Source organism: Ictalurus punctatus, chromosome 11, assembly GCF_001660625.3.
Source record: "Ictalurus punctatus breed USDA103 chromosome 11, Coco_2.0, whole genome shotgun sequence".
Taxonomy (NCBI): domain Eukaryota; kingdom Metazoa; phylum Chordata; class Actinopteri; order Siluriformes; family Ictaluridae; genus Ictalurus; species Ictalurus punctatus.
In genome coordinates this window covers 17,694,627-17,722,557 of record NC_030426.2, presented here as the reverse complement: position 1 = coordinate 17,722,557, position 27,931 = coordinate 17,694,627, and the positions used below count along the sequence as shown (strand labels likewise).

At 39.5% G+C, this 27,931-nt stretch overlaps 1 protein-coding gene across 2 annotated transcripts; it reads left to right on the top strand.

The window, feature by feature from the left end:
- Nucleotides 1–13: 13 nt before the first annotated feature.
- On the top strand, nucleotides 14–27,211 carry dipk1ab (divergent protein kinase domain 1Ab). 2 transcript variants are annotated; one of them, XM_017480165.3, is made up of 6 exons: nucleotides 14–203; nucleotides 330–413; nucleotides 22,793–22,927; nucleotides 23,150–23,257; nucleotides 24,139–24,315; nucleotides 25,352–27,211. In XM_017480165.3, exons 2-6 carry the CDS (start codon nucleotides 360–362, stop codon nucleotides 26,165–26,167), a joined length of 1,290 nt encoding a protein of 429 aa, XP_017335654.1. In that variant the 5' UTR covers nucleotides 14–203; nucleotides 330–359; the 3' UTR covers nucleotides 26,168–27,211. The 2 variants fall into 2 exon arrangements, with proteins under 2 accessions (XP_017335654.1, XP_053539788.1); XM_053683813.1 differs by having other exon boundaries at nucleotides 14–205; nucleotides 316–413.
- The last annotated feature ends 720 nt before the right edge of the window (nucleotides 27,212–27,931 follow it).

Sequence of the window (27,931 nt, the reverse complement as noted above, 5' to 3'; positions counted from 1 at the left end):
CTAATGCAGCGGTGATATAACCGCAGGCCAGTTTAACATGTTTGCTCAGAGGCTGAGCAGGACCACATGCCCTGGGCTGGCTTTTAACAGCTCAGTTTGGTTTGGTGAAGCCTGGCTGAGAGTATTTAGCCTCATCTAGCGGTAAAATGTGAAACACACTCACACACACACGGTGTCTCGGCGGTATGAGGGACTCCAGTTCAGTAAGTGCTCTCACTCTCATTAATTCACCTGCATGTATTAAAAAAAGAAGCTTTCCGGGTGTTTGTAACATTGTAATAAATAACCATTTATTATTGGTGTTTTTTTTTTGGTGGTGGGGGGAACAGGTTAGTATTGTGAAATGAGCTGTTTAAGTCATGGCGAGGAATGTGATTCCGTGGATTTGGCTGAGGAAGCACATCTACATACAGGTAGGAACCGTTCATCGTCTGCACCAGCGGTGCTTTCTGAGGGGATTAAAATTCCTTCTGCACCATTTTTACTCGATTTCACAGTGTAATTAGTACAGGTTTATCTTCTCATGTCGAAACTTTCCTCGGCTCCCTGGTCCTCCGTGCTGCGACTCACCTTCTCTCACAACCGTTTTAGATGCGTTTTTATTTTCTATAGAACATAAAATAAACGTTAATTTAGCTCGCTGGTTTTATTTTTTTTAAACCCCCATAGCCGGCTCACCCAAGATAGGAGATGAGCTGTCACCAAACTGAGGTTGCTACGTCGCTAAAGCACGTCCTCGAGCCCTGCGCACGCGCCGTTGCTGTAGCAACAGCGCTGATGGATAATACTGACTTTATAGCTAGCTAGCTCGTTTATCAATATTTCCCTTTGCCTTCTTTGAAATGCTGTGAAAAACGAGTTCAAGAAAAGACTTAGAATATCCCACCGTGCTGCTGTAGCATGTTTTACACGAGTGACAGCTTCATTAGCAGCTCTTTTCTTTTTAATTACCTACAGTCTAATGCGCTCTCTCTCTCTCTCTCTCTCTCTCTCTCTCTCTCTCTCTCTCTCTCATATATATATCAATACTGAACCGCGGATGTACACAAACAAACAGATCAGTTTTCGCTCTGCTTTTATAGCATCCAGTAATATCCTGTCACATAAACAGCAAGAGCAACATCAATGAAATTGAGGAGCGGAGTAACAAAGACATAGTCTGACTCTTATTTCATTTATATTTATATCTTATTTCAATTCTGATCATACCTGAGTCTAGAGTAATGTTCCTTTACCAAAGTATATTTTTTATAAAAAATTGAGTTGAGTACTTAAATCTTGTACTGCAATGTTACCATGAACTAGATACGCAGCTTATTTAATCAACAAAGTGTCTATCTTGGTTATTCTTCAACCCCGTCCATCCTGGTTAGTGAAGCCGGCAAGCTTATACTGTACACTAATGCTAATTCTTCACTCATTCTCTGAGAGGATTGAGTGAATTCAGACCAACAGACCAAAGTTACAGTCAGGCAGAACTGACTGGAGTCGGTGGGAGTTAAAGAGCAGCACCACCCAGCTGAAAAATCCAGCTTCATCTGACCAGTTACCAGCTGTCAAAGCTCAGGCTGATCTGCTCATTTTCTCCAGCTTCCTTTTCCTTGACTCACTTGATCAATCCTTGTCTAATTGCCTTGCTGTTTGGTTTCATTCATCCATTTCCCACACCGCTTATCCTACACAGGCTCAAGGTGAGCCTGGAGCCTTTCCCAGGGAACTCTGGGCACAAGGTGGGGGATACGCTGGACAGGGTGTCAACTTATCGCAGGGCACAATCACACACATTCACCCACCCGTTCACAGTTGACAGTGTGGAAATGCCTATAAGCCTACAATGCATGTCTTTGGACTGGGGGAGGAGACCTGAGTACCCAGAGGACGAAGAGAACATGTAAACTCTGTGCACACAAGGCAGAGGCAACCCTAACCCCCAACCCTGGAGGTACGAGGCAAACATACTAACCACTAAGCCACCTCCTGTTGGTTATTGACTTACAAAAAATACAAACAAAAATAACTTGTCAAGGATTTAACATTTGTAGAGGAAATTCAGAAACCTGTTTCCTTTCTACCAGCACTTACCAACTGACAAAGATGACTACCAGTTTGACCAGCTCACCTGTGTTTGAGTAGCTTTTCAGGCCAAGCAGTGAAAATGACTTCTAAATGCATCACACTGTTTTATTTTGATCAGGTCTGAGTCATTTAAAGCATTTAAACAGTGCTCCTTTATCAGCAAATCTTCCAGGAAATGTTGTGAGTAACACGATCACCTTGAGCTGGAGACACAGCTTATTTGATTAAACAAATTATTTTTTTAAAACCTCCTTCACTCTTTGTCTATTTGTCTGATAACATGCTTAGTTGTCCAACAGCTCAGATAGAAAACTGACAATCAGACAATGAAAAATCAGACAATGTCTTACTGTAAATGACAGAAATTTGTCAGAGGAGATTTTCAGTAATGGGTTCTGCTGAGTACAGAAAAATACAAAGAGTTGTATTAACGCAGCTTTTGCGAAGTTGCTGCACACACATCTGTAGGGCTTATGGAGCGCTACATCCACACTGCTTTAGGACTGTTTTTAATTCTTGGTGCACACATTGTTTTCCAGAGTAGATTTTACTTTGCTTTCCTAAAGGTGACATGGGCAACAATTTTTGTTGTTGCTGTTGGGGTTTTTTTTTTTTTTTTTTTTTTTTTTGTTTAAATTTTTTTTGTTTGTTTGTTTGTTTTTTTTAGCTTGGATCTGGATTTATCCAGTGGAAAGAGTCTGCAGACACCCTGAACACAGTAATATTCTGAACACAATCCAGCTGTCTAAATATCAGACACATTATGCAAACGTGTACCATTGCGTTCATTTTCTGGAGCCATGACAAGTGCACACATGTTAAAAATGATTAAATGTCATTTTTAATCAAAAATGATTAAATGTCATTTTAACAGCACTTTTCCTAGTTTTGTTAAAATTGCAGTAACATTCAAGTACACATTTATTCTTGTTTTTAGATTTTTGTTGCTTGTGGTTATATCAGTGTTTGGCAGCTGGTGACACAATAGCGGTTTGCCCAAGGGGGGGAAGACAACAGTAATATAACTGGGTCACTCCATGAAAACTGCAGCCAAATTGTGACATGAGGGTAAAATGAGCGTAGAAGAAGGAATTTTGAAGAACATTCCCACCCTTACACTGACTTTACCATCAGACATGATAGCATCTGGGTCAAAGGATAACATCTCCACTTCGCGTAACATGAATTATGAGGTGTCACGTTTACTGTGTTGTGCATGCAACAAGGACATGAAAATAATGAATTTACAGACTCATGCTGGTTTTTAAGACCGTGACGTCTGAGGGATTGGAGATCACGTGCACTCAGAAGTGGTTTTTGACATTGTCCTTTACGCACTGAGATTTGACCGGATTCTTTGAATCTTTTAATTATATTGTGCACTGGAGAAGGTGAAATGCCCAAAATCCTACCGATTTGACTTGGGCAATGTTGTTCTTAAAGTGTTGGTATATTCGCTGACGCATCTGTTGGTAGATTGGCGAGCCTCGACCCATCCTTGCTCTCGATGGACTAGGCCTTTTTTGGAGGCTCCTTATAAACTGTGATTAGACGATTGCCTCACCTGTTTCACATCACCTTCTTATTTCAACTTGTCACGTCGCTATTAGTCCTAAATTGCCCCGTCCCAACTTTTTTGGAACAGGTTGCATGCATCAATTTCAAAATAAACGTTTATCTTAAAAAAAAAAAAAAAAAAATTGCAGTTGATTAGGTAAAACATCAAATACGTTTTCTTGTTTAAATACAAGTCAAAGCACATTCACAAATACTTCCTCTTTGTTTTTATTAGCATTTTCCATACTGTCCCAACTTTTTCAGAATTGGGATTGTATAATCTTAAATTCTGGTAATTTTCTTCTGTTCTTTAAATACCATAAATTGTGCTTGACTGATTGACAAAGAAATATTGTTGTTACTAATGCGAACCTTGTTTTTATTAAAACAGTTTGAACGTAACCCATGGAGACACCAATGGCTACATTTGCAACCACTTTTAAAAGACCTCGCACCCAAAACGTGCCGTGACCCTGCGCAACCATTCCCATAGATAATTATTAACTAGTCTCTGTACTAAAATAGAAAGACTTTCATTACAGGAAAGGGTAGGAACTGAAGTAAAAAATAATTACTATATTAGTTAAGGCAAGGTGCGTCACAATTTCAAACACGGGGGAATGGGGAGAATTTTTTAATGGGGAGAATTTAGAAAGACATTGTTTTTTGCAGTAATTAGGAACAGGATGACCTTGAAATGATCTTGCCTATATCTCAAGTTGGAACACCTTGCATTAATCATGATATTTAACAATATTCACTGCAATGTTAAATTTAATTGCCCATGATTTTATATGTCTGCAGTTTTTATGGAGTGATCCAAGCCATAGAAGTTGCTCTGTAATATTCCTTCAACAACTACAGTGTTGATCTTGTACTGATTTTTGTTGGGGTGGAAGTAAAAGTGGATTATATGAATTTCCTGGACATTGAAAAGGCCTGTGATGTGTAAAACAATAGTGTGTGATTTGTATTGGTAACAGTAATTGGGAATTAGTGAGTTTCTTCTGGTAGTTTCCTGTGTAGCATCCAAACATCTGTTAACATACACATTGTGGTATAATACACACACATTACATACCCTTTGTTTGTATGGGAAAATGAGCCTAACTAATTAAGCTTAAATTAAAACGCATCGCTATTTTCTTTCTCGGTGAGGTCCAGTTTATCTGCACAGCTACTACTGTCAAGCACTTCAGACCCCTTGCATGACAGTAACAAACCTGCTGGTCTATCTTATCAGAGCATTCGTTCAAGCAGACTGTGAGGTTGATGTTTTTGGGAAGTGCAGATATTTCAGAGAATCCATGTGGGACCATCCGCAGCAGCAGCGGTTTAAGCATAAGGACAGAAAGCTCCAAGCAGTAGTAGAGCATCAGAATCATAAATCGGAGTGTGAGGAGCCACAGCAGTAGAAGTGTGTCAGGATCTGGCGCCAGCATAGGTAAGCTCTTATCCTACAGTGGTTTAAAGGGGTGATCAGATGGCTGTTACTTTCAACCCCGACAGTGTTCAGTCTTCAGAAGAAGTAGGGCTCCAGATAAGTTCAGAATAGACTACAGCCTGTTATGTGTATTGTAATAAACAAAGGCAAAGGAAAAGTTCATTTTTATATCAATGTTTGCTGTACCAATCTCAGTCAGTGGAGTCTGAGGACGCAGTTCTTTCAGCATGTCCGCCATAGTCATCCATGGATGTGTTGTTGATTTCTTATTTCCTCTTATCTTAAATTTATGTCATGACCTAGTGTTTGAGCAGTGATGTCTCAAAGTCAATGAAAGAGACAGTAGTTTCCTGGGAATGGGCTTTTTCTGGCCCACTTTACTCTTAATGGGAGCAAGGTGGAAGCTAAAAAAGCCTTCACGGCCTGCTTGGATGACGTGCTTCTGTCTGGTGAGATTATGGATCAAAATCTATTTATTCCATAAATGTACCCTGTACACAGGACTCTGTCTTGTCAAATTAGAGCAAGCGAATTCAATGAGCACCTATATTACAACCTATATTCAACCTATACAACAATGTACAACATACACCCTGTACATACAGTACTGTGCAATTTTAGGTAGAGCTACAGAAATTCTGTAAAGTGAGTATTCCTTCAAAGATAATAAAATTGCATGACTTTTCAAGCTTCCAAGTATCCGAATAATTACTTGAGTCATCAATATAGCGAACAGTGAAACAACCAGTAAAAATGTAGTCTTTGCATTTAAAACAGAATAAGTTCTCTTAGATGCACTCTTGTGCAGTTTTCTAAGGAAACTGGCTTGGTGGTTGTTCCAGGCTTCTTGGTAGCAGGATGATATGAAGAACCGATTTTGCATAGCCCAGGTGGGAGATTCATTCAGCCTATCAGTGACTGTCATGTCAAGATAGTAGATTTAATTTCCACCATTTTTAATTTTTTTTTTTTTTTAAGGAGAAACTGAAAGTAGTTATATTAAACACACATTGTCCAATCAAAGTACAAATTCCACAAAAGGACAGACGACCGAACCATAGGTTTAGTGCTTTTTGGTTTGAATGAAAGTGTTACAATTTTCTGTTCACCATGTTTGGTATTCAGAGGAAACGTGGGATGAAGCACAATAGCATTGAGAGCTTGAAACACTCGCACTAGCGGGTAGTATCTTCCTTTGTGTGTGTGTGTGTGTGTGTGTGTGTGTGTGTGTGTGTGTGTGTGTGTGTGTGTGTGTGTGTGTGTGTGTGTGTGTGTGTGTGTGTGTGTGTGTGTGTGTGTGTGTGTGTGTGTGTGTGTGTGTGTGTGTGTGTGTAATAGTTTTCCTCACATCATTCCTAATATGCAATCGATGAGACATCATGATATAATGCATTGCTCAAACCTAATAGTTTAATTGAACATCTCTTGTCTGATCAGTTAATATCATGACCAGCTACCACTGAAATACTGTTATCGAGTACATATTAATATTTATTCCTGGCCCACATCAAGATTTTCCCCGAAGATGTTTACAATCAAGGGCAACATCAGTGTATTAGGTAGGACTATACAAGTTCTAAGTGTTTCCTTGGCTATGTATATTTGTATCATTTTGGGGGACTGGGGCAAGATTTTGGAAAGCTCATAATATGGAAATGTCTAGGAACCAAGTTAGCCTGCAGCATGTATGGTTTACAATGGATTGATTGTAATGTTGTACAGAAAGATGGCTGTATGTAAAATGGAGCCCACAATCTTGATTCTGTTTCAGTCTTCTAGCTGCCGTTTTTGTTTACCACTGGGAGGAAATCAACTCTTCTGTGACAGGTTTATATTCACATTTCTCTTAACGTTTCACGTCTCCTCTAGGGACGTTCAGGTCTCTGTTTAAGTGACTCTGGACAAGATAAATAAATTACTCTTAAGCAGTCAGCCATGTAGGAAGGGCAGAGGACTTGCTTTCAAAGCACAAATCAGGAAGCAGGTACATGTTCTCCAGTCCAGACAAGTCCAAATCTCAAAGGGCTTTCTAGACCCAAGGATCTATAAATTCTTCTACTGATCTACGTATTTTTCGATTTCTTATTATAGCTGACTGGGAAATTCTTTAAGTTATGCACCAAATGTCATGCGTTGTTGATGCAACATGACACAAAATGCAGAGAGTGAATTTATAGTGCCGTATGAAGTTGATTTAAGTCCTGCTTAGAGGAAATGTTGGCAGCAGATCAGAATTTTATTTATTTATTTATTTATTTATTTATTTAGAGCTGAAATAAGCCTTTGGCACCTAGCAGCATAAAGCAAACATATAGTGGAAATAGACAGAAAAAATTAAATGACCTCAATTTTTGTATGGTTTGTTTCAATATTCACATTTTAATGGTTTGTATTCTATAAAAAATGTCTTTGTAGCACTTTATACTTTTTAGGGGTTTTTTTTGTCCATGCAGAGGAATTCACCCATTATTCAGACTTTACTTATGTGTAGAGTTTTAGGTTGGTTAACGTGGTAAAAACACCAGGCTCATGCTAGTCTCTTATTAGTTCAGGGCCACTCTCTGAATGGGAGCCTTATTTTAACACTGCTTTGGGCTACAGGCTTTGCCAGTCGTCCAGCCTCCTTTTTTTCTTTGCCCATGAGAATTGAGAACTGAGCTTTCAGAGCACAGGGAACTGTGTCACAAACTAAACGAGGTTGCACAGACTGGGCAGTTAGAAATGTTATACTGCAGCTACAATGCAAATACATAATCTAGGTAATAGCAACGATTTCACTGATCAGTCATAACACGGATAGGATAAACAATTCAACACCTGTTCAGACATAATACAAAGACCTAAACCTTTTGCTTGTAGCTTTAGCAGAAATAAATCTATATGATCTGAGCAAGAGAGCACTCTGCTAACAAAACATTTTCTTTTCATCTGAAAAGAAATGAATGTATTGTACTGTACATTGGGATACTTGTGGGAGATGCTTGTTATGTATATGTTGATCTCTAGGGGTTGTTTTGTGTGGGAAGTTTCACATCCCGACCAGGTTCCACTTTGTAGGCGGATGCTGTCGTGTTGGAATTTCGCCAGTGGGAAGGCTGGGTCGGATGATTGCTGGTTGTCTGAGACGAGATTAATCAGACTACCTAGTGGCCCATGCTGCCTATGTGACATCTCCATCAACAAGCGCATCTCCTGGGAGGAGAAAGAGGCACAGGCATGCTGTGATACAGGGTTGCCAACTCTGCAGATTTCCCATGGAATTGGGATACTTTGAACTTGCTGCTGCAGGTTTTTGTTTTTGTCTGAAATTTTGTGCATCAGTATGTAGACCTCACTCGTGACTACGGACTTAAAGGTGCAATAGTCAATATTTCTAATTTCTTACTAGTAGGAATAATGTGGAAAATTGTGTAAAAAGCTTTTTTTTTAATTAATAGTTTAAGTCATTGTCTCAGAACAAGTGTATTACGAAGCTGAAAAAATAACCCAGCTTGGAAACCTGCTTTCTGAGAAGGTCCGGATGGTTTGTTTACATGTGCGTTGGTCTCTTGTCAGTCATTATAGACGACACCCCCCTAACGCCCTTCACATGAGAGATGGGTGATATCTTATTGTCTGGTACAGGAGTTATAACGTCCACTCTTCTGGGAAGCCTTTCCACTAGATGTTGGAGTGTGGCTGTGAGGATTTGCCCATTCAGTCACAAGGACATTAGTGAGGCCAGGTCACTGATTTTGGGTGCGGAGACCTGGTGCACATTTGTGTTCTAGTTCATGAGGTCAGGGCTGTGTTAAGGCCATCCAAGTTCTTCATGCCAACCTTGGCAAACTATGTCTTAATGGAGCTCGCTTTGTGCACAGGGGCATTGTCATGCTGGAAAAGTTTGGGTCTTAGTTTCAGCGAAGGGAAATTGTAATGTACAGCCTACAAAGACATCCTATACGATTTTGTCCTTCAAAGTTTGTAGCAACAGTTTAGGAAAGGCCCAGATATGGCTGTGATGGTCAAGTGTTCACATACTTGGCCATATAGTATGTGCAGGCCATATAGTGTAGACTTCAATGGATGTTGGGCTAGTTTTGTCACATAGATCTGGCAACATTGCTGGGAAATCTTTAAATCTTTCTTTCTTAAAAAAAAAATGTAGAGAATAATTTTGTTTATCATATAATCACTTTGTGTATGCTTTTTGCTTCAAGCACAAGATGGTACCACCACTGTGGGAAGGCAAGGATGTTGTATGTTATTTTTGCCTACAAGTTGTTCTGACACAGCCTTCTGCAACCACAATTATTTGCAAGGCATCCATCTGGGAAGCAAATTGAGTCATTACATTTCACAGTGCAAGATAAGAGCATGTCCCATTCAGTGCATCTCCTTCCCAAAGGAAATATGACCCCCACCCCCCCTTTTATGGCAAATTGCACCATTCGGATTGTGTATGAAGCAAAGGGTGCAGAGCAAAGAAGCTAATTATTGTTATTGCCGCGCGGTTATTTGTGTTTCGCTAATATGTCACACAATCGGCAATTATCTCTCTCAAATCCGGACCCATCTTTATCTTTCTCATTTTCTCACAAATATATGGATCCTAGCACACTCTGAGAACCCCCATGTTTCCTTTCATATTTACAGAAAGCAGTCCCACTGCATTTCTGCTTTTATACTGTTTTGCTCTTACTCGTTCATCGCCTCTCTTTTCCTCCATCATTCCTCCTGTTTCTTTGGCTATCGTTCGATCGTTCATCACTCTGATGAGGAGGGGGCCATTAGGGAGAGGGCACAGAGGAATCACTTTATGAACATGAATTATGTATGGCTGATAAGGAGGAGGCAAAAGCGAATATGAATGCAATACTTCTTTCTTTTCATATCTCTCCCAGTAGCGGAAGATATTGCGAATGAAAAGCAAATGCAACGGCCTGCTAGATGGTACATACCTGCAGTGTGACGCATTTCTGAAATCCCACTCCAGTCATCGAGAGAGCTGAGTGGAAAAACTGTGTGACTTGTGGCCCACAGGGGGTAGATTACAGTCCCAGAGCACAGTGTGTGTCTGAGAGTCTATCAGGATGTTGGTCTTCCTGTGTTGCTGTCAACCCAAACAAGCCATTTTTAGCTTAACTGCAAATCAGCAAGGATTGTTGTTTAAATGATGTATGCAAATCTCCTCAGGGATTACTTCCTTCTCAGTGCCATGTGGCTTTTTAACATGCAAGAATACAAATCCTTGTATTTAAAGCATGTGATATTCAGATGTAGCTTGAATTAAAAAACAAAAAAACATACCTAGTCTCCATAACTAGTGGACAAATTTATAAGTTGGGATGTAAATACAGAAAAAACTATGGAAGTCCATATAAAGGTGTTTTTTGTTTGTTTGTTTTTTGTACATAGGACCTTTTTAATAAGAGCATAAAGGATCTTAATTTGAGATATTGCTTATCTCGAGGACTAAATGTTTCATGAATAAAATTATGACCTGATGAGTGCTTGGTTAGCTTATCCTTTTAAAAAAATTATGTTTTTGTGTAGATCTCATACTAAATAGCATTAGATCTTCAAACGAAATACAATATAAAGCAAATGCAACCTGAATAAACGCAAACTATTTATTTATTTATTTATTTATTTATTTATTTTTTAAAAGTTGAAAAAAGTTCTCAAACACCTGTCACTCATGTGAAAAACTAATTGCCCCTTAAACTTATATTCTGGTTGTGCCACCTTTAGCAGCAATAACTGCAACCAAACACTTCCTGGAGATCAGCCTTCCACTTACTTACAGGACTAGGACTTAACTCCTGTGCTTTGGATCATTGTCTTGCTGCATAACCCAGTTGCACTTGAGGTTCAACTTACAGACTGAAGACCGGAGATTCTCATTTAGGATTTTCTGGTAGAGAGCAGAATTCATGTCCTCAATTATATGCCCAGGCCCTGAAGCAGCAAAGCATCCCCACACCATATGTCTTGTCTTTTTTTTTTTTTTTTTTTTTTTTTTTTTAAAAACATTAATGTGATTTAATTCTTCAGTACATAGCTGAAAAAGTAACTGATGGCTGGACCTGGAAAACTGTGAGTGGGCCCCTATGTTGTGTAATTGAGCAACAGTATGAAGGAAGCTATTAGCACTCTCTTAAGCCTTCTTATCTTAAAATACGTATATAGTGTAGAATTGATCACAACTAGTCTTTAAGCTTTCAACAGTAGGGTATCATTTAAAAGGGACATATATCAGCATCTACAAACACAAACGGAAAGAAGAGGTGTATATGTATGCAAATTTTTTTTAGAGAGATTGTAATACAAATTGTAGAATACAGACAAAACTGAAGGAAGATCCGCAAACAAGCAGCAACTGATGGCGGCTGCAGTAAACTCCTGGGGCAAAGCATCTCAAGGGAAGAAACACAGCATTTGCTGATGTCTCTGGGTTCTAGATTTCAGGCAGTCATTGACCACAAAGGACTTAGATATAAGTATTAAAAATAATCTATAAAATAATTGTTAAACCCCTTGAATTAAAGCTGAAAGTCTACACTTCTTGAATGCTTCATTTCAAATCCATTGTGGTGGTGTACAGAGGCAAAATTTAAAAAAAAAAAATGGTGTCACTGTCAAAATACTTATGGAGCTGACTGCAACATTATCAGCATTTGGTTTAAAAGGAATGTGTTAATTGGCTAAAGTAGACATCAGACCATCAGTATAATCATATGTTTATTTAAAATATAAGCAAAATATATAAATCAGTATGCTTTGGTTAGAAATCAACCATCTTACCTGGGTGGTCCTAAACATCACCTTAAAGGCCCACCTGTCCTGAGCATCATTCTGGTATGCGGCTTGTAGCCCATTTTATCCTCTGCCAAATGATATAAGTAAGCCATCTTAACATTTTAACCCTGGTAGTTTAACACACTTTCATCCATCCAGAGTGTTGCTATTAATCATGTGACCATAATAAGTTTGTTTCATATTTATGAATCAAAGAGATTCCGTTTAGCCTTGTCTCAGCTGACAGTTAACACAAAGTGTCTGACATTTTTACACTTTCCTGGTCACAAGCTTCAGAACCTTGAAGATTGCAGTCTGATTGACGAACAGAATCTAGTGACTGTGCTAGGCTTCATGCTCTGTGTCTGAGTTTGGCCAGTGTTAAAGGGCAGCGGCACACTAGTTTATCAAAATGTAGGAGCCTCAATAAAAGACTTCCAAAAACTTGTTTTTGGATGTATACAGTCATGTGAAAAAAATAAGTACACCCCATGGGGGAAAAAAATGTATGTATGTATGTATGTATAATTTTACATATTTGGACAAGCAAACAGTTGATCCTCTTTGAAACAGTGCCTATTAATAAAGTCGATACATTCTATGAAATGACAAAATTGACATTTTGTAGTAATTTTCACAATTTAAATGAATAAAAAAACAGATCAGTCATATGGAAACAGTAATTTCACCCCTACGTTTATCACAACTTCTAATCCATAAAATTAAAATCAGGTGATCAAGATTGGGTACCAGTGATCAAAACCTGCTAAGGGAGTGCAGGTGGAAAGGGTCTTGATTATACCCCTCTCATATGTAGTGTCTGGTGTTCCCTTTCCTATTGATGTTTGTGCTGTCGTCTTGCCAAGATCTTAAGAGTTCTGTAAGGCCTTCAGAAAAAAGGTTGTGGATGCCTATGAGTCTGGCAATGGATTTAAAAAGCTCTCCCAATTATTTGAAATGCGTCATTCCACTGTAAGGAAAATAATCTACAAGTGGCGCAGATTTCAAACGACTGCCGATTTATGCAGGTCTGGCCGTCTCAGTAAATTCAGCCTAATTCAGACCACCTGATTCGAAAAAGTCTCCAAGAATCCCACAATTTCATCACAGGATCTGCTAGTAAGTCTTGCAACTGTTGGTGTCAAAGTTCAGTATTCAAATATGAATGCTGAGGGTAGTGCATTTCTTGTTAATTGAGGGGGGAAAATATGTTTGTTGTAAATGGAGAGAAATAAAATCTTTCAGTGCCAATGTAGGATTACAGTTTGCCAAGCAATGCCAATGTATTATTAGTTGTGCTGCTGGAGTACAATTAAAATGACGAGTAAATCCTATAGAACCCCAAAGTCTGTAGGCTTGGCATTTGGTCAGTAGATGTCCTCTAAATCTTTCACACAGTTTCATTAAAAGTGATGGATATAAGCCTTTGAGGTGCAGTGAGGTCTGGAAGTATCTGTGCCGTTACAGCCTCGCCTCTTCTCTCTTGCTTCTATTAATGAAAAGCAGAATGAACAACCTCAGATCAATAACCTGTCATTGATTAGCTCTTCTTCAGTCTTGAACACCACTACCCTAAAGATAAACAATCCACATTAGCAGGGATGAAGTTAAATTCTCCACACATTAATGGAATAGGTCACGTAGCCTATGTATTGCTTTTGTGCACTATTTTTGTAATGTTACACCTATAATGGTCTGGAGATGGATGCTGCTTGATTGACCACTCAAGGATCGATATAGTGTGGGAAGTATTTACGCCATGACAGCATGTCCTTAGAGTTTAACACCACCGATCATTATTTTAAAAAATATTTTTTTAAATAGTGTTCGTGAGATTTCATTACTGGCAAATGCATGCCTGCAAATTGTTTCTTGAAGACTTATCACAAATAAAATTTTTTTTTTTTTTTTAAATTTAATCATAACGTTTAAGTTGAACACAGTTGCAGTGTTCACACCACTGAATAAGGATCTTGGGAAGCAGCAGTGCTCTAAAAATAACAAGGTATTTATCCCATAATGTTAATGCCAGCACACAATATGTTTTACATGTTGAAAATTATTGTAAAGACTTAAAGCAATGGCCAAGGCAAGATCTGTTGCTTCTGTTCATGTTCAGAATGCAAGGTATTCAACAAAGTTGCATCATTATTATTAAACCATGGTGGCACAGTATCACCATCTCTCAGCTCCAGGGTGTCTGGTTTAATACTGGGTTTGGGTTACTGTTTGCATGGAGTTTCGCATGTTCTCCCAATGTTTGTGTGGATTTTCTCTCGGTTCTCCGGTTCACTCTAGGTTTACATAGAGAAAGCTACAGTAAATTAGCCCTAGGTGTGAATAAGTGTGTGTATGTATGTGTATGGTGCTATCTAATGGACTGACATCTCATCCAGGGTTGCAGTTCTCTTGCCTTGTGCCCAGTGTTCCTGGGATAGGTTTCTTCTAAATATGAATAAAATAATTGTATTAAACCAGCTTATCTAATGCTATAAAAAAAATTCATCAGATATACTGTATGTTAAAATCTAAAAAAAATAAACCTATTTGCATTTGGCAGTGGAAAAATGGAATAGGAAAAATTCACAGTATGAATGCAACCTTTACATTACAGTTTTTGGTATATCAGGGTATCTGCTTACATTTTCAAAGAGGACAATATTGAATTTTGTAACATTTGAACATTGAAGTTTAGCATTTAACAGTTTTATTATGGAAAAATTCTCTTATTTTCTATATATTATTAAATATATGGAACATTTTTTTAAAAAGCTTGTTTCCTCGTTAGTCAGTTTGTGTCATTATGGTATAGATATCAATTTCGTGTATATATAAACCATATAAATCTGACTAACTAGAGTGTAAATGCATCAAACTACATTGGTATTTTTAAAACCATTTTCTCAAAATAAATATTTTTAATATTCTGAACCAAAAACCTCTGTATCTAGACCACATGCATTCATGAAATTTTACATGTTCGTTCTCCTCCATATTTAGAAGGATATTGCAGAGGATTTTCCTAAAATGTTGGTTATTGTTGATTTACTAAATTTAACTAAATTTTTATTAAAATATTTTTTAACATTGCATGCTATTCTATTGATTAACCAGTACAAAATGATATTGATGGATTGATCTTTCCTCTCTGTAAAACACTTTTTCTTGAGTGTCTTCACAGTGAAATAAACATTTTTATTCTAACAACATAAAATAACTAGATTTTTGGAAATATGTGTATTTACTTAGTCAGTACCTAAAAAATGCTTGTAGAAATACCAGAAATTGACAGATAAAGAATTTACTATACAGTTTTAAAAAACTTACCCAATTCACCTGTAGTGTATTTCCTCAACTGTAAAACTGTCAGATATCCTTGGCATTGTATACCCTGTTCCTGTCGTGTCCAAATTATTTGAAGCTTAATGTAATAACCTTTCTTAATGACTTGAAAATGTGTATGCATTTCCTCTGAATCAAACTCTTGAGCCACTTTCTGTAAAATACTGGAAATCTAGTACTAACGGCTTTGAGTGTCTAGAAAAGTGCTATATAAATGTAAGGAATTACAGGGTTGAGTGAAGTTAATTCAGTTTTATCTACAGTTTGTGTATTTCCATCTAAATGTCCCAGCAGAGCATCATCTGAAAGAGCTTGATGGAGGTTTTTGTGTTGTTGAAGTTGTAATACAAAGTGTGCTTGGCTCAAATTCACTTACACTCTACTATACTTCCAGCACTATTATGAATGTTTTTTTGCTTTTCTCTATTTGGCCCTGGCTTTTACAATTAATAGAAAAAAATCTGCCCAACAGTGTTTTTTTTCTTTTCTTTTTTTTTTCCTCTCAGTGTGGCCGCGGTAAATACTCTGCAGCGGGAGAGCAGCACTTTCGATACACATTTATTCACTGACCAGCAAGAACACAACATGGAACAGAGAACTTATTCCTCTAATTAAGTGAGCGTTGCCATGGTAACACTCAAAACACCAGAGAGCAATCAGTCAACCCAAGTGGCTTAAAGCTATTAAGGTTAACCTCCTGTAGTTTGGTTTTTGGTCTAACTATGTTTGGTACCGTGATTAAGGACATCCAGTGTGGCTAATTTTGTACTGTTACAAGGGCTTAACTGGGATATATGTATGAATCTACATGATCTAGCCCATAATATTAAAGTTGGTGCAGACATAAACATACTTTGCAAAACTGATTTACAAATTTTTACAAAAATTTACCTTTTTTTCTTGTAAATAATACATAATTAACCCCTATAGGTGTGAAAACTCAAAATTAGCTCTGTTGCAATTAGTTGCCTTTAGATATCTTGTAATTAGTTGAATGGAGTGCACATGTGGCAATTAGTGTCAAGTGTCACTTGACCTATTTTTCAGCAGGGACTGGTAAACTGATTATAGCTGAATACAGGACAATCCTTGAAGAAAACCTTTTGCAGAGACATGGGCCTGGGGTAGAGGTTCACCTTCCAACAGGACAATGGCTTTAATCATGCTGCCAATGCTACACTGGAGTGGTTCAAAAGCAAGAACCTGAATATGTTCGAATGGCCCAGTCAAAGCCCAAATCTCAGTCTGATTGAGAATCTATTGTAAGACTTGACACTTGCTGTTAACCATTGGTCTCCATCCTGTATAACAGAGCTTGAGCAATTTTGCCAAAAAGAATGGGGGAAAAAATACACTGTGTGGCTAAAAGTAAGTGGACACCTGACTATCACACCTGTAAGTGCCCATTCCAAAACCATGCCGTTAACACGGAGTTGGTGCCCCCCTTTGCTGTTATAATAACCGCCACTCATCTGGGAATGCTTTCTACTAGATCATTGTCATGATGAAACCGGTTTGGATCTCTTAGTTCCGGTAAAGGGAAATCCTAACGCTAACTTTGTGGGAACAGTTTGGAGTTGGTCAGCATATGGGTGTAATGGTCAGGTGTCCACATACTTTTGGCCATATAGTGTATCAGAATCCAGGTGTGGAAAGCTGATGGAGGCATATCCCATTAGACTTGGGCTGTAATTATAGCCAAATCGCTGTATTGCTATGCCCAATCCTTGTGCAATGACTCAATTTTCTCTCTTTTCTCAGCTTCAACATGGCTTGCTTTTCCTCTCATAGACCACTCTCTGTTCTTCATTTTTGTTTTATCCTTTTTAACAACAAATGCAGTCTTCACAGATGAAACCTAGGTCTCAAACCAATAAAAGACTTTCAGAACTATGAATTCTTTAAACAATCAATCTAACAGGACACACCTTGGCAGCAAGAAACGCCTATCAGTCGCATGTTCCAATATTTTTGATCACGGGGGGCTGGGTTCAAACAAAAGGTAGCCATGTTCCAAGTTGTTTCGCAGCTATATGTACATATCAGGAAATGAAAACTGAAATATTGATCTATTGTCTCATTCAACATTTGATCTCAAACCCAAATGTCTTCAGTGTATAGCAAAAACAATAGAATTGACTTAGGTGTTCCAATACTTTCAGAGGGGGCTGTACTTCAGGAAAATTTTTTGCATTTTATTTTCTTGAAGAAAATGACTATTTTATTGTATTGCACATTTTATGTAGCACACTTGTTCTTTTAAATGTGCTTTATGAATATATGTTGCTTGATTTTTATTTTTTTTTTAAATTATTGTTCATGTTCATTAAACAAATTAAGCTAAGCACAAAAAGATTGAGTATTTTTACACTTTTAGCTTCACCAGAACACTGGTATTTGTATACAGGGTAAGGCCACGCTTCATAGAAATGTCACAGGATAGTAGTTTATCGGGTCGAATTACTATGTGCAATCTAAAAGCAATGGGGATTTTTTTTTTTTTTTTTTTTTTTTTTCCAGTTATTTTGACCTTTTCAAGGCCACTGCGAATCTCTCTGATAAACAGAGCTGGAAGATCTCCTCCTCTTTCAAACCGTCACACTAATACCTCATGTTTACCAGACAGTGTGGTATGTCACAGTATGGAAACAAATCTGTGGTATCCTGCTTTGTTGTTACTTTTATTGCCAAGATATCCAAGTTGAATTCGGTTGCCCTTCTTGCCAGGAGAGTACTGAACAAAGACATATGGGTGAAACTAGAAATAGTGTACACCACTGATTGTTCAAGGACGGTCACCACAAACTCGTCACAGGCCATTACTTCAGTAAACAACAGTATAGTGGTGCTGCAGGTAGTGTTGCCACCTCATAACTCCAGTGTTATGGTTCTAGCCTGAGCTCGGATTACTGTCTGTGTACTCCCCGTGTGCATGTGAGTTTCCACTGGGCTCCCAGTTTCCTTCCACTTTCCAATATGATGCCAGGGGATTGGTGACTCTAAATTGCCCCTAGATGTGTACGAGTATGGAGCACTGTAATGGGCTGGCGTCCCATAAAGGGTGTATAGTCCTAGCCTGTACCCTGTGTTCCTGGAATAGGCTCAAAGACTAGGAAAAATGGTTACTGAAAATGAATGAATTAATTAATGAAAGTGGGTGGTGCTATGACAATTTCACCTTTGGAGGTTTCCCAGTTGAAAGGTGGTAATTGTGATTATTTTCCCTTTGTGTTAACAATAGTGTCGTGTGGGAAATGATGTCACCACCCTGCCATTTTCAGAGAACGCTAACTACTTTCATCTTTCATGGGCATGCACTACACTAGGGTATGGATAATTCTGGACTTGGATTGGTAACTGTACTATGTCGTACCGTCTGGTGAAAAGTTCTGCAACACTCTCCCACACGTTAATCCTGTAGTGACAAGTACACTGGATTATGTGGGAGAATGAAGGAGAGCAGAGGATGCCAGACCACCCATATCTGTCAGCATGCCTAAGTGATTCAGAGAGAGAGAAGTGGGGGGAAGCAGAAAGATACTTAATGGGGGTTTAGGTGAATGAGCAGAAGGGGAAAGTAAGATGGAATAGTGATGGCTACATTAGCATCTCTCTGAGTGCTCAGGGGAGACAGGAAGCAATGGCCTGTCATTAGTGGAGCCACAAGGGGAAGAAAAAGGGAGGGAGATTAGATTAAATTAACAGACTGACGGACTGAATCTGACTGCTAGATCTATTCTGCCAGTGAAGGAAACGAGGAAGGACGATACACTGTGTATTTATTCTCAGCCCTCCTAATTACATGCATCAAGTCTTGTCTCTGTCCTGGCACTCAGGTGTTGGAATGAATCTTCCCCCTCTGTCTTTGTCTTCAAACTTCAACCCTCCATTTGTACGTTTTTTTGTTGCCACACTAACTTCTCTCCAACATGGCATTATCACAATGATATTCTTAAACCATCTCCTATTTGTAATAGCATGAAGCGATGTTTTTAATAGAGACTTGAACACTTCTGTAATGGCATCGTAGTGCCTTAATTAAAACACAAATCAGCCAACTTCCCATTGGCATGTTCAATTATAATGCTTGAGCATCATTCAAGAACATGAACGGAGACTCTCCAGTCTCCAAGATAAGTTCATTATCAAGTAGTGGCAGTTCAATCACAACCTCTTAAAACAGAGGGCCGATTAAAATGTTTAAAAGATTTTTCTGCGGATACATTATCAACATGTTTTAAGAAGCTGGAGGCCTGATTTACAACCTCTTTGCATACGGCTAAGACAAGCAAAAAGCACAAGCGTGGAGACCTACATCACTGTCAAACCCGGGACAGATAATCATTAACTAATGAATGAAAGAGGCTCCTTCAAGTCTGTGATTTGTCTGCTAATCCTCTGCTGTAAGCATAATTTAATGTGTCGTCGGTGATGATGTATGTTTGTATATGCTGAGATCATTTACAGTGTGCAATCATTTTAGTGCAGCTGTAATAATAACAAATGTTTGCCCTGGACTTGAGTCAAAGTGCTTAAACCAAATAGAAAGGCCTAGAATCAATTGTGCTGTGCATTTATGGTGTATTTTTGATGTGAAGATCTTAACACACCTGATCTACTCCGAGTCCAGTTTTAAAAACATGTTCAGTATTTCTGACTCCTCACCCTGTAGTGTGGGTAGAACACTGACGTCTCGTGAAAACACAACCTTGACGTTGTGTGAAGTAGCCGAACTATTTTACACCATGTTTGTTTTGATCTGCAGTTACATTTGCTTATTCTGTGACAATTATTTTTTATTTATTTATTTTAAGTTAAGCTTAAGTTAAGCTTATTAAGTGGACAAATCTTCTTCTAGTATGAGGGTTTTGATGACTGGATGATGAACCAGGACCAAAAAAAAATCTGTCCTGATATTTTAGGTCTCTCATCTTTAACAGCTGTAACTGAAGAAAGAATAAGCAAGTGTTTAATGGAAACCATTAAGCCAACGATCGATCTTTTTTCCCCGCACCCTCCTTTAATATGAATTTTCTATAAATAATAAATTTACTATAGCTGCATGCTGATGTGTATATAATCTGAAATGTGAAAAGTAATTTTTCGTTCATTTCAGTAACCTCTTTATGGCTGGTTCACGGTCGTGGTGGATCTCGAACCTGTCCCGGGAACACTGAGACGGAGACAGGAATACTCCCCGGAAAGGATCCCATTTCATAGCATTTTTAAAATAATGATCGATCCTACTGCAGTCTTAAGTACTTAATGTGCAGCTTTCTTGTTGCACGAGGCAGGTTTTAATATTCAGTTTTTTCTAAGAATTAGAGGTGTCCATTCAGAAAGGCATTGATGTTAATAATTTATTCCCCTTTATAAATATTGCAATAACGCTAACATCATTGAGGCCTTAGATTTCTGTGGCATATGGCACACTATAATAGGAATATAGCCTTCTGCTTTCGCATCATGTTGAGTGTTATCACCTTCACATCTGTTGGTAACAGCCCGACTCTCACCTCCTCAGTACAACTTGTTCTGTCTCTCATCTGTTATCCTGTCTATTCAATATGCTGTCGGAAAACACTGTCACCTTTATTAGGTTGTTCGCTGCTGTTTTCTGCTCTTGCTGCAGGCGAGTGCTTTTATGCCAAGAACTGTTTTATTGTGCAGGCATGGCTCACAGGTGGCGAAGATTAAGTACAGTAACAACTGGAGTAGAGACCTACCTCTTACTCCTCCAAACCACTCGATTTCTGTCAGGAAATAACTCTCTCTCTGTGCGTGTGTGTGTGTGTGTGTGTGTGTGTGTGTGTGTGTGTGTGTGTGTGTGTGTGTGTGTGTGTGTGTGTGTGGCACTTATATAGCGCTGTTATCCAAAGCGCTTTACACTGTGTCTCATTCTCACACACATTTGCACACCAATGGTAGCATTACTGCCATGCAAGGCACTAACTTGCCATCGGGAGCAACTTGGGGTTCAGTGTCTTGCCCAAGGACACTTCAGTATGTGGAGTCATGCGGGCCGGGAACCGAACCTCCAACCCTAAGATTAGTGGACAACCCGCTCTACCACCGCTCTTACACACACACTCATTCTCTCTCTCACTCACTTCTCTCTCTCTCTCTCTCTCTCTCTCACACTCTCACTTCTCACTTCTCTCTCTCTCTCTCTCTCTCTCTCTCTCTCTCTCTCAATAATACTTAATAATAGTCATCAGTGCTGGAAGCTGTTGTGCTGCACTACAAGGCCCCTTTTCCACTTGTCAGTGCCGGAGGAGCGATAATGTCGGATCTGGTTTTTCAGACAGGAACGTGTCAGGTCACTGAAGACAGAGATGTCTTCAAGGAAATGTGCTCCCAAATGTTCAGTGCTTTGTCTCACCAGCTTCTCGTTTGTATTCGGCTTTCTAAAATGCTTCTCACTGCAGTGTTGTAAACTGAGGGCTCAATAGTTAGAGCAGAGAAACACTTCATAACCGGTTTCCTCACAATCAAATCTGGACTTGACGTCCAAGAATAACAAATGAATCTCGGTTCTGTTTTTCTTCTGTCAGTAGGGTACAACGCACTTGCTGTTCTTTGTATAGTTGTTTATTTTTTTCCTGCAGAAATCCGACTTGGAGTTTAATTTCTGTTACACAGCATTTTAGGTGAGATCCGAGTAAAAATTTCATGGCACATTTTCACTGGTGCTATCTATAGCAATAATGTACCCAGAAATATGACTATAAAATGTGCTTATTTTTCAATTATGTCTTAATATTTATGCGTCTGCTTGCTGGGTGTCTCACTGTGTTTATGCAGCTACTACTGATTAGGCTTTGAAGGAAAACTCCATCCTGAAACCTGAATTAAATACATTTCTATTGAAATATTTGATATATTTAGTGATTTCTGGTGCTAATTAGTTGATTGAAGCTGCTTTTTTTTTTTTTTTTTTTTTTTAAATAAATTATTCATATGAGAAGTTGTCTGCCACTGATGTCACAGGGGGACAATTGCAAAATTTTCCAACTTGTGATGGCTGTCAGTTTTTCTTACTCTTCCCGATTGCCAGCAGGTTAAACGTCATATTAATGAGGAAATAAGAGAAAGAAATTCATTTGAGAAGTTGCGGAGACAGCAAACTCTAGACTCTGAACATTCTGAGATGACGAGCACGATGGTGTTGACCATGTTATTAGCAGGAACGTTGACGCTTTTGAGCTTTATCTGTTTGCGCAGAGTGTACAAATGAGGTAGTGCGAGACAGATGGAGCAAGTCCTAATTCGCACTGGCATCACTATCAGCAGGTACTCAAATGGCATTGTGGGTAATTCAGGAAACTGTTACCAAAGACAAAGTAGACCAACATGTCAAAGAAAGTTTAAATTTAAAAAAAAAAAAAATAAATAAATCAACTCTGACATTACATTACAAAATAAATATTGGATGCCAGTGAAAATCATCTGTTCATTTTAAACGATATATATTCTAATCATTCAGGGTGGATTTATTATTTTATTTATTCATTTCTTTTCTTTACTGAAAATGGCAGTTTAGTATGACCATCTCATAGTATTCTCTGCTCTTTCTTTCTGTCTTGTGCCTAGGCTCGGTTCTCTTACTTGCACATGAAGTACCTGTTCTTCTCCTGGCTGGCCGTGTTTGTAGGAAGCTGGGTGATATATGTCCAGTACTCCTCCTATACAGAGCTGTGCCGTGGACATGAGTGCAAAAACTCTATTGTGAGTTCAGCCCCAACATTTCACACCCAAGGCCAGCATATCTGAGCTCCTCCGAGAGGCGATAATCGTGACGAGGGAGCCATCTGCTGGAACATGACTACACAGTTTAACCTGTCAGAATATACAGTGCAGAGGCAGAACAGTGGTGTTTCTCTGATGTGAAGTGTAAGTGTGTGTGTGTGTGTGTGTGTGTGTGTGTGTGTGTGTGTGTGTTTATTTCAGTGTGATAAGTTCCAGAAGGGGGTGATCGATGGTACAGCCTGCAGCAGCTTATGTGAGAAGGAGACTCTGTATTTTGGGAAATGCCTGTCTGCCAAATCCAGTAACCAGGTCAGAATATCTAATTGGTACTTATTTCCACACACACACATGCTTTTAGTCTGAATCATTCAACCATCTTGTATGTTAAAAACCTTAAGACAAAGGCAGGAAGGCATCGTTATTGAGATTCAAATATTTGCACATAATACAACCTCCTGAGTTACCTTCATCTGGCAACATTTTGATGCCATCCTTTGCATTCCTACATATCCCATAATCCTGTGAACAATCCAGTGTGTAAAAAAACCCCCAGCTGAACAGTGGGAAGAGGGGGAGAAGTTTGTGGACAAGTAAGTTATTTGTAATATTAGATTTTACAGGTGGCATGTGGGTTTGCTCCAGGTTCTCTGGTTTCCTCCCACTCTCTATAAACTTGCTGATAGGTGGATTGGCTATACTAAATTGCTTCTGAATGTGAATGTATGTGTGCATGTGGCATCCCATCCTGGTGAAATACCCCTTGTGCCCAGCGTTTCCTTGACCACCATAAAGCAGTTACTGAACAATTAATGACTTAAAGTTTCATTTCAAGCACCGAATATCTGTTCTGTCCCCAATGACGCGTTATTCCGTCACGTCTAACGAACTTTAGACTTGGTGACCTTTAGCATACTGTATGTAGCCTAGCAACATAGTGGTGCCTGTCTCAAAACATTTTCTTGCAGGTACCTTCATACAGTAGCTGTCAAAGCTTAAAGACAACTGACTTATGAGACAGCAAAGCATTGAGGTAGCCTATTGCCTCCTGTTTTGGACACATCTAATTTCAGAGTAACAGAACAGCCTGTCCTTTTGAAATTTTCTCCACGACTGCTGTTCTATCTAATGACTGCATGAAAGAATCCTAGTAGATCTGTAGGGCTGTAATAGATTGTGTGTGTACGTTCCAGGTGTATTCTGGTAGCTGGGGAGATTTGGAGGGCATCATTAAATGCCACATGGAGGACGTTCCTCACTATGACCTGGAAGCAGAGCTGGAACCACGGAGAGAATCTGCAGCCTTTAATAGGCCCACTAAAGGCACATCAGTGGAGAAGTTCAGAGAGATGGTCCTGAGCCATCTAAAGGTGAGAGCAAAGTACTTTAAAATTCTAATGGAGGAATCACAAGTACTCCTAGAGAGTCCAAAAGAGCATAATTAGCCATGCTTGGGAAGAATGGCATTAATATCTCCTTTGTCATTCAGAGAGACATTAGCCAGTCACAGGCATCTATGAGCCCATGTCTTGTTGCTCTCCTCTAAGTGTGTTTAGATGCCCTTTTGATATTGTCTGAGCAGCAGTTGGTAGCGAATGTGGTGGCTTCATGCGTGTCTCAGTGGAATCACATGGTAGCCCTCACCCTCTTAGATTGATAGCTGTGATGAGATACACTTGTGGAGGGGAATTTGAGACAACTAAATACGGAACATTTCAATCCCGTCTGAACTGCAAGTTGCTTTTGATGAACACGTCAGCCAAATGGGCAAATGTAAGTGTAAATAATATACAGTATACTGCATATTTTAGTCATTCTAAAGAGATGGCCCATGCCAACAGGACATCCAATGCCAAGTAGTGAACAGAAAGTGAGGGTTAATCAAGAAGTATTCCGAAGGATTCTTTTCACTTTCTTCTGTAATGCATAACTGATTTAACGTTATCGAGCACGGGGGTTCTCAACCCCAGTCCTGTGAAGTTTTATCTACGGTCACCTCTCATATACCCACTCAAGAAAGGCTTGAAAATTTGTGATCAATTAGAGCAGGCATGTTGGGAGTAAACAACTGTCAGGAGAAACGCTTCAAACCGCACAGCGTAGAGCATCCTCGGGATTGGAGTTGAGAAGGCTTATCTAGTGTGCTTGTATGTACAGTATACACATGGCAGGTAACCATCTAGCAGTTTCCTAACCGTGGTCCTGGAGTAGCCCTTGTCCTCAGGAAGGGCTGTTAATTAGCTGATTAGCAGTGAAAACATTCAAATGTACAGGACAAGGGGTATTCCAGGACCACCGTTTGGAACCTGTGATCTAGTATAACAGCTAAACAATGTATTCATGTAACTGTGGTGTTCTACAATTATCAATATTCATAATTAACTATGCACATTACCCTGCCTTTAGGCGAAGGTGGGCGATCAGGCCAACCTGCACGACTTGGTGGGGCTCGTGCTCGGTGTGGCTGATGCCAACAAGGATGGTGAGATCTCTCTGGCAGAGGCACGCTCAACCTGGGCTCTACTGCAGCTGAACGAGTTTTTGATGGCGGTGATTCTGCAGGGGAGGGAACACACTCCAAGGCTGCTGGGCTTCTGCGGAGACCTGTATGTAGTGGAGAAGGTGCCATACACACCACTCTATGGCCTCAGCCTACCCTGGGCTGTGGAGTTATGGCTTCCAGCAGGCCTGCGCAGGAGTATGGATCAGTGGGTGACGCCGTCATGGCCTCGCAAGGCCAAAATTGCGATCGGTCTCTTGGAACTGGTGGAAGACATCTTCCACGGGCCATTTGGCAGCTTCCTTATGTGTGAAGTGAATGCAGCGTGCTTCGGTTACACCGAGCGCCACGACCTTAAGGTGCTGGACGCCAGGCGCATTGTTCCTGAAGCTGCTTTCCAGAAAGTGATGCGCGAGCAGCGGTGTGAAGTTGACACCGATTGTCTATATGGAGTAGATTGCCACACCACCTGTGACCTCACGAAGCACCGCTGCACCACCGAGGTGACTCAGCCAAACCTGGCCAAAGTGTGTGGTGCGCTGAAGGACTATCTGCTCCACGGAGCACCGCCGGACGTGAAGGAAGAGTTGGAAAAGCAGTTGTATGCATGCATGGCCCTGAGAGGAGCCACCGAGCAAATGGAGATGGAACACTCGCTCATCCTGAACAACCTGAAGACACTGCTGTGGAAGAAGATTTCGCACACAAAGGACTCCAAGTGAAAATCAAGTTACTGTAGTTATCTAGACAGGAATCAAACCACAAATGTGTCCAATCGTAAACGGGGCTTTCTAATTCAAATGTTTTCTTAAATTAAGCTACTCTGGGCTCCCAAGCGAGGTATCATGATGGTGCAGTGGGTATCATTGCTGCCTCTTGGCTCCAGGATCACGGGGTTGGTCCTGAAGTCATGTTCCTCCCTGCGCCCACGTGGGTTTCCACTGTTTTCCTCCTACCTCCAAAAAAACTTGTTGCTATTTGGATTGGCTATGCTAAATTGCCCTGTGTGTGAACGAGTACAAGTATGCGAATAGTGCCCTGCTATGAAACAGCTGAAAATCAGGTATGACTAACGTGAGAAAATTTGGGTTTCAAAAATTAAGCCAGTGATAACGATACACAATCGGAGCAAACGCACCATTCCGAGCGCTTGCCTGTATACCTTGTTATGGAAGGCACACTACAGAGAGAAACACTGAGAGAAAATAAACACACCGGGCATAATGCCAGTGCTGAGAGAAAACTGACCTGCCACTGAAACAATCTGCCCGAAGCATCCCAGTTTCTGTACTATAGAGAGGGGGTGAAATATTTTTGGAAGATTTATAAGAAAGCTTGTTCTAATACCCTGTCTATAATTTATTCCAAATGTAATTTTTGTAGAGACTGTATGTTGTTGTATAAACCATTTTCAGCAGCAGTCGAGAAAGCAGACTTGAATGCTTTTTTTCTTTTTTCTTTCCTCAGTAAATATGAGGCATGATATATTTAAGTTAGAAGCATGTGATCATTTGCAGAACTTGTAGCATACGTGTCTGTGAATGTAGTTCTGATTTGAGTTGGAAAGATCAGGATAACTAGTGGACAGAAATCAAGCTGGGGAGTGGGAACTAAACATTTGTCTAAACAAAGCCTTACCTGTTGTTTTAATCAGTAACTGCATATGCCACTGCCCATAACTCGTATACAGAACATTGTGTACTTCCAAAAATATGTATTTTAAGAAGCATATTTGTCCACAAATAAAGACTATATAAAACTGTTAATTCAGTTCTTAAATCAATCACTAAATGGCCAAGTATATTTCACACCTAACAAAGATTTGTACTTCCCTCCCAATCCGCAACCAACTAAACGGTTCCTAAATGTTGTGGCTTTATTAATAAAATAAATAAGTTACTTTAACCATTAAAATAAACATGATCCCTTAGATATATACTATGTATATTTTCAGAGCTATGAAGGTTTTAACACCTATTCCCAGTGAATTGTGATTGTTTAAAGGATTTAGAACAGGGTTCGTACAGATGCTTCATAATGAAATTAGGACTACACAAGAGATATGGTCATTCAGTCTCCATTTCTTCTTAAAGACACAATTTGGTCGTTAAATTTTATGGTGCCTTTTCTAGCCATGCTGGACTAAATTTGCATTTCCCAGGCATTGCTTTGTCTTCACCTTAACAAATATTCTCCAGGTGAATGACAGGAGCACTGTTCAAACAACTCGATGGAAAGGTTGCTAGATGATTATTCATTACGCCATCACGTTTCCTGCCTAGTGTCTTTCTTTCCTACTCTGTGCTCACATACTGTATTTTAAATACAGCTGAATTCCCAATAAAGCTGTTCATTGTTAAACAAGACACTCTGAGAAAGTTAGAAGTGAAACTGTTGCTCCTCTCTGCAACTCACTGAACACAGTAGCTGCAGAGAGGTGTGTTTGCAGGGGGGAAAGCAGGACCAGCTACTCTTCTGTGGAAAGT

Coding starts and splice junctions, on each gene's coding strand:
- dipk1ab (XM_017480165.3), top strand. CDS start 360: ATGGCGAGGAATGTGATTCCGTGGATTTGGCTGAGGAAGCACATCTAC. Junction 414..22,792: donor GGAAGCACATCTACATACAG/GTAGGAACCGTT, acceptor TCTTGTGCCTAG/GCTCGGTTCTCTTACTTGCA. Junction 22,928..23,149: donor ATGAGTGCAAAAACTCTATT/GTGAGTTCAGCC, acceptor TGTTTATTTCAG/TGTGATAAGTTCCAGAAGGG.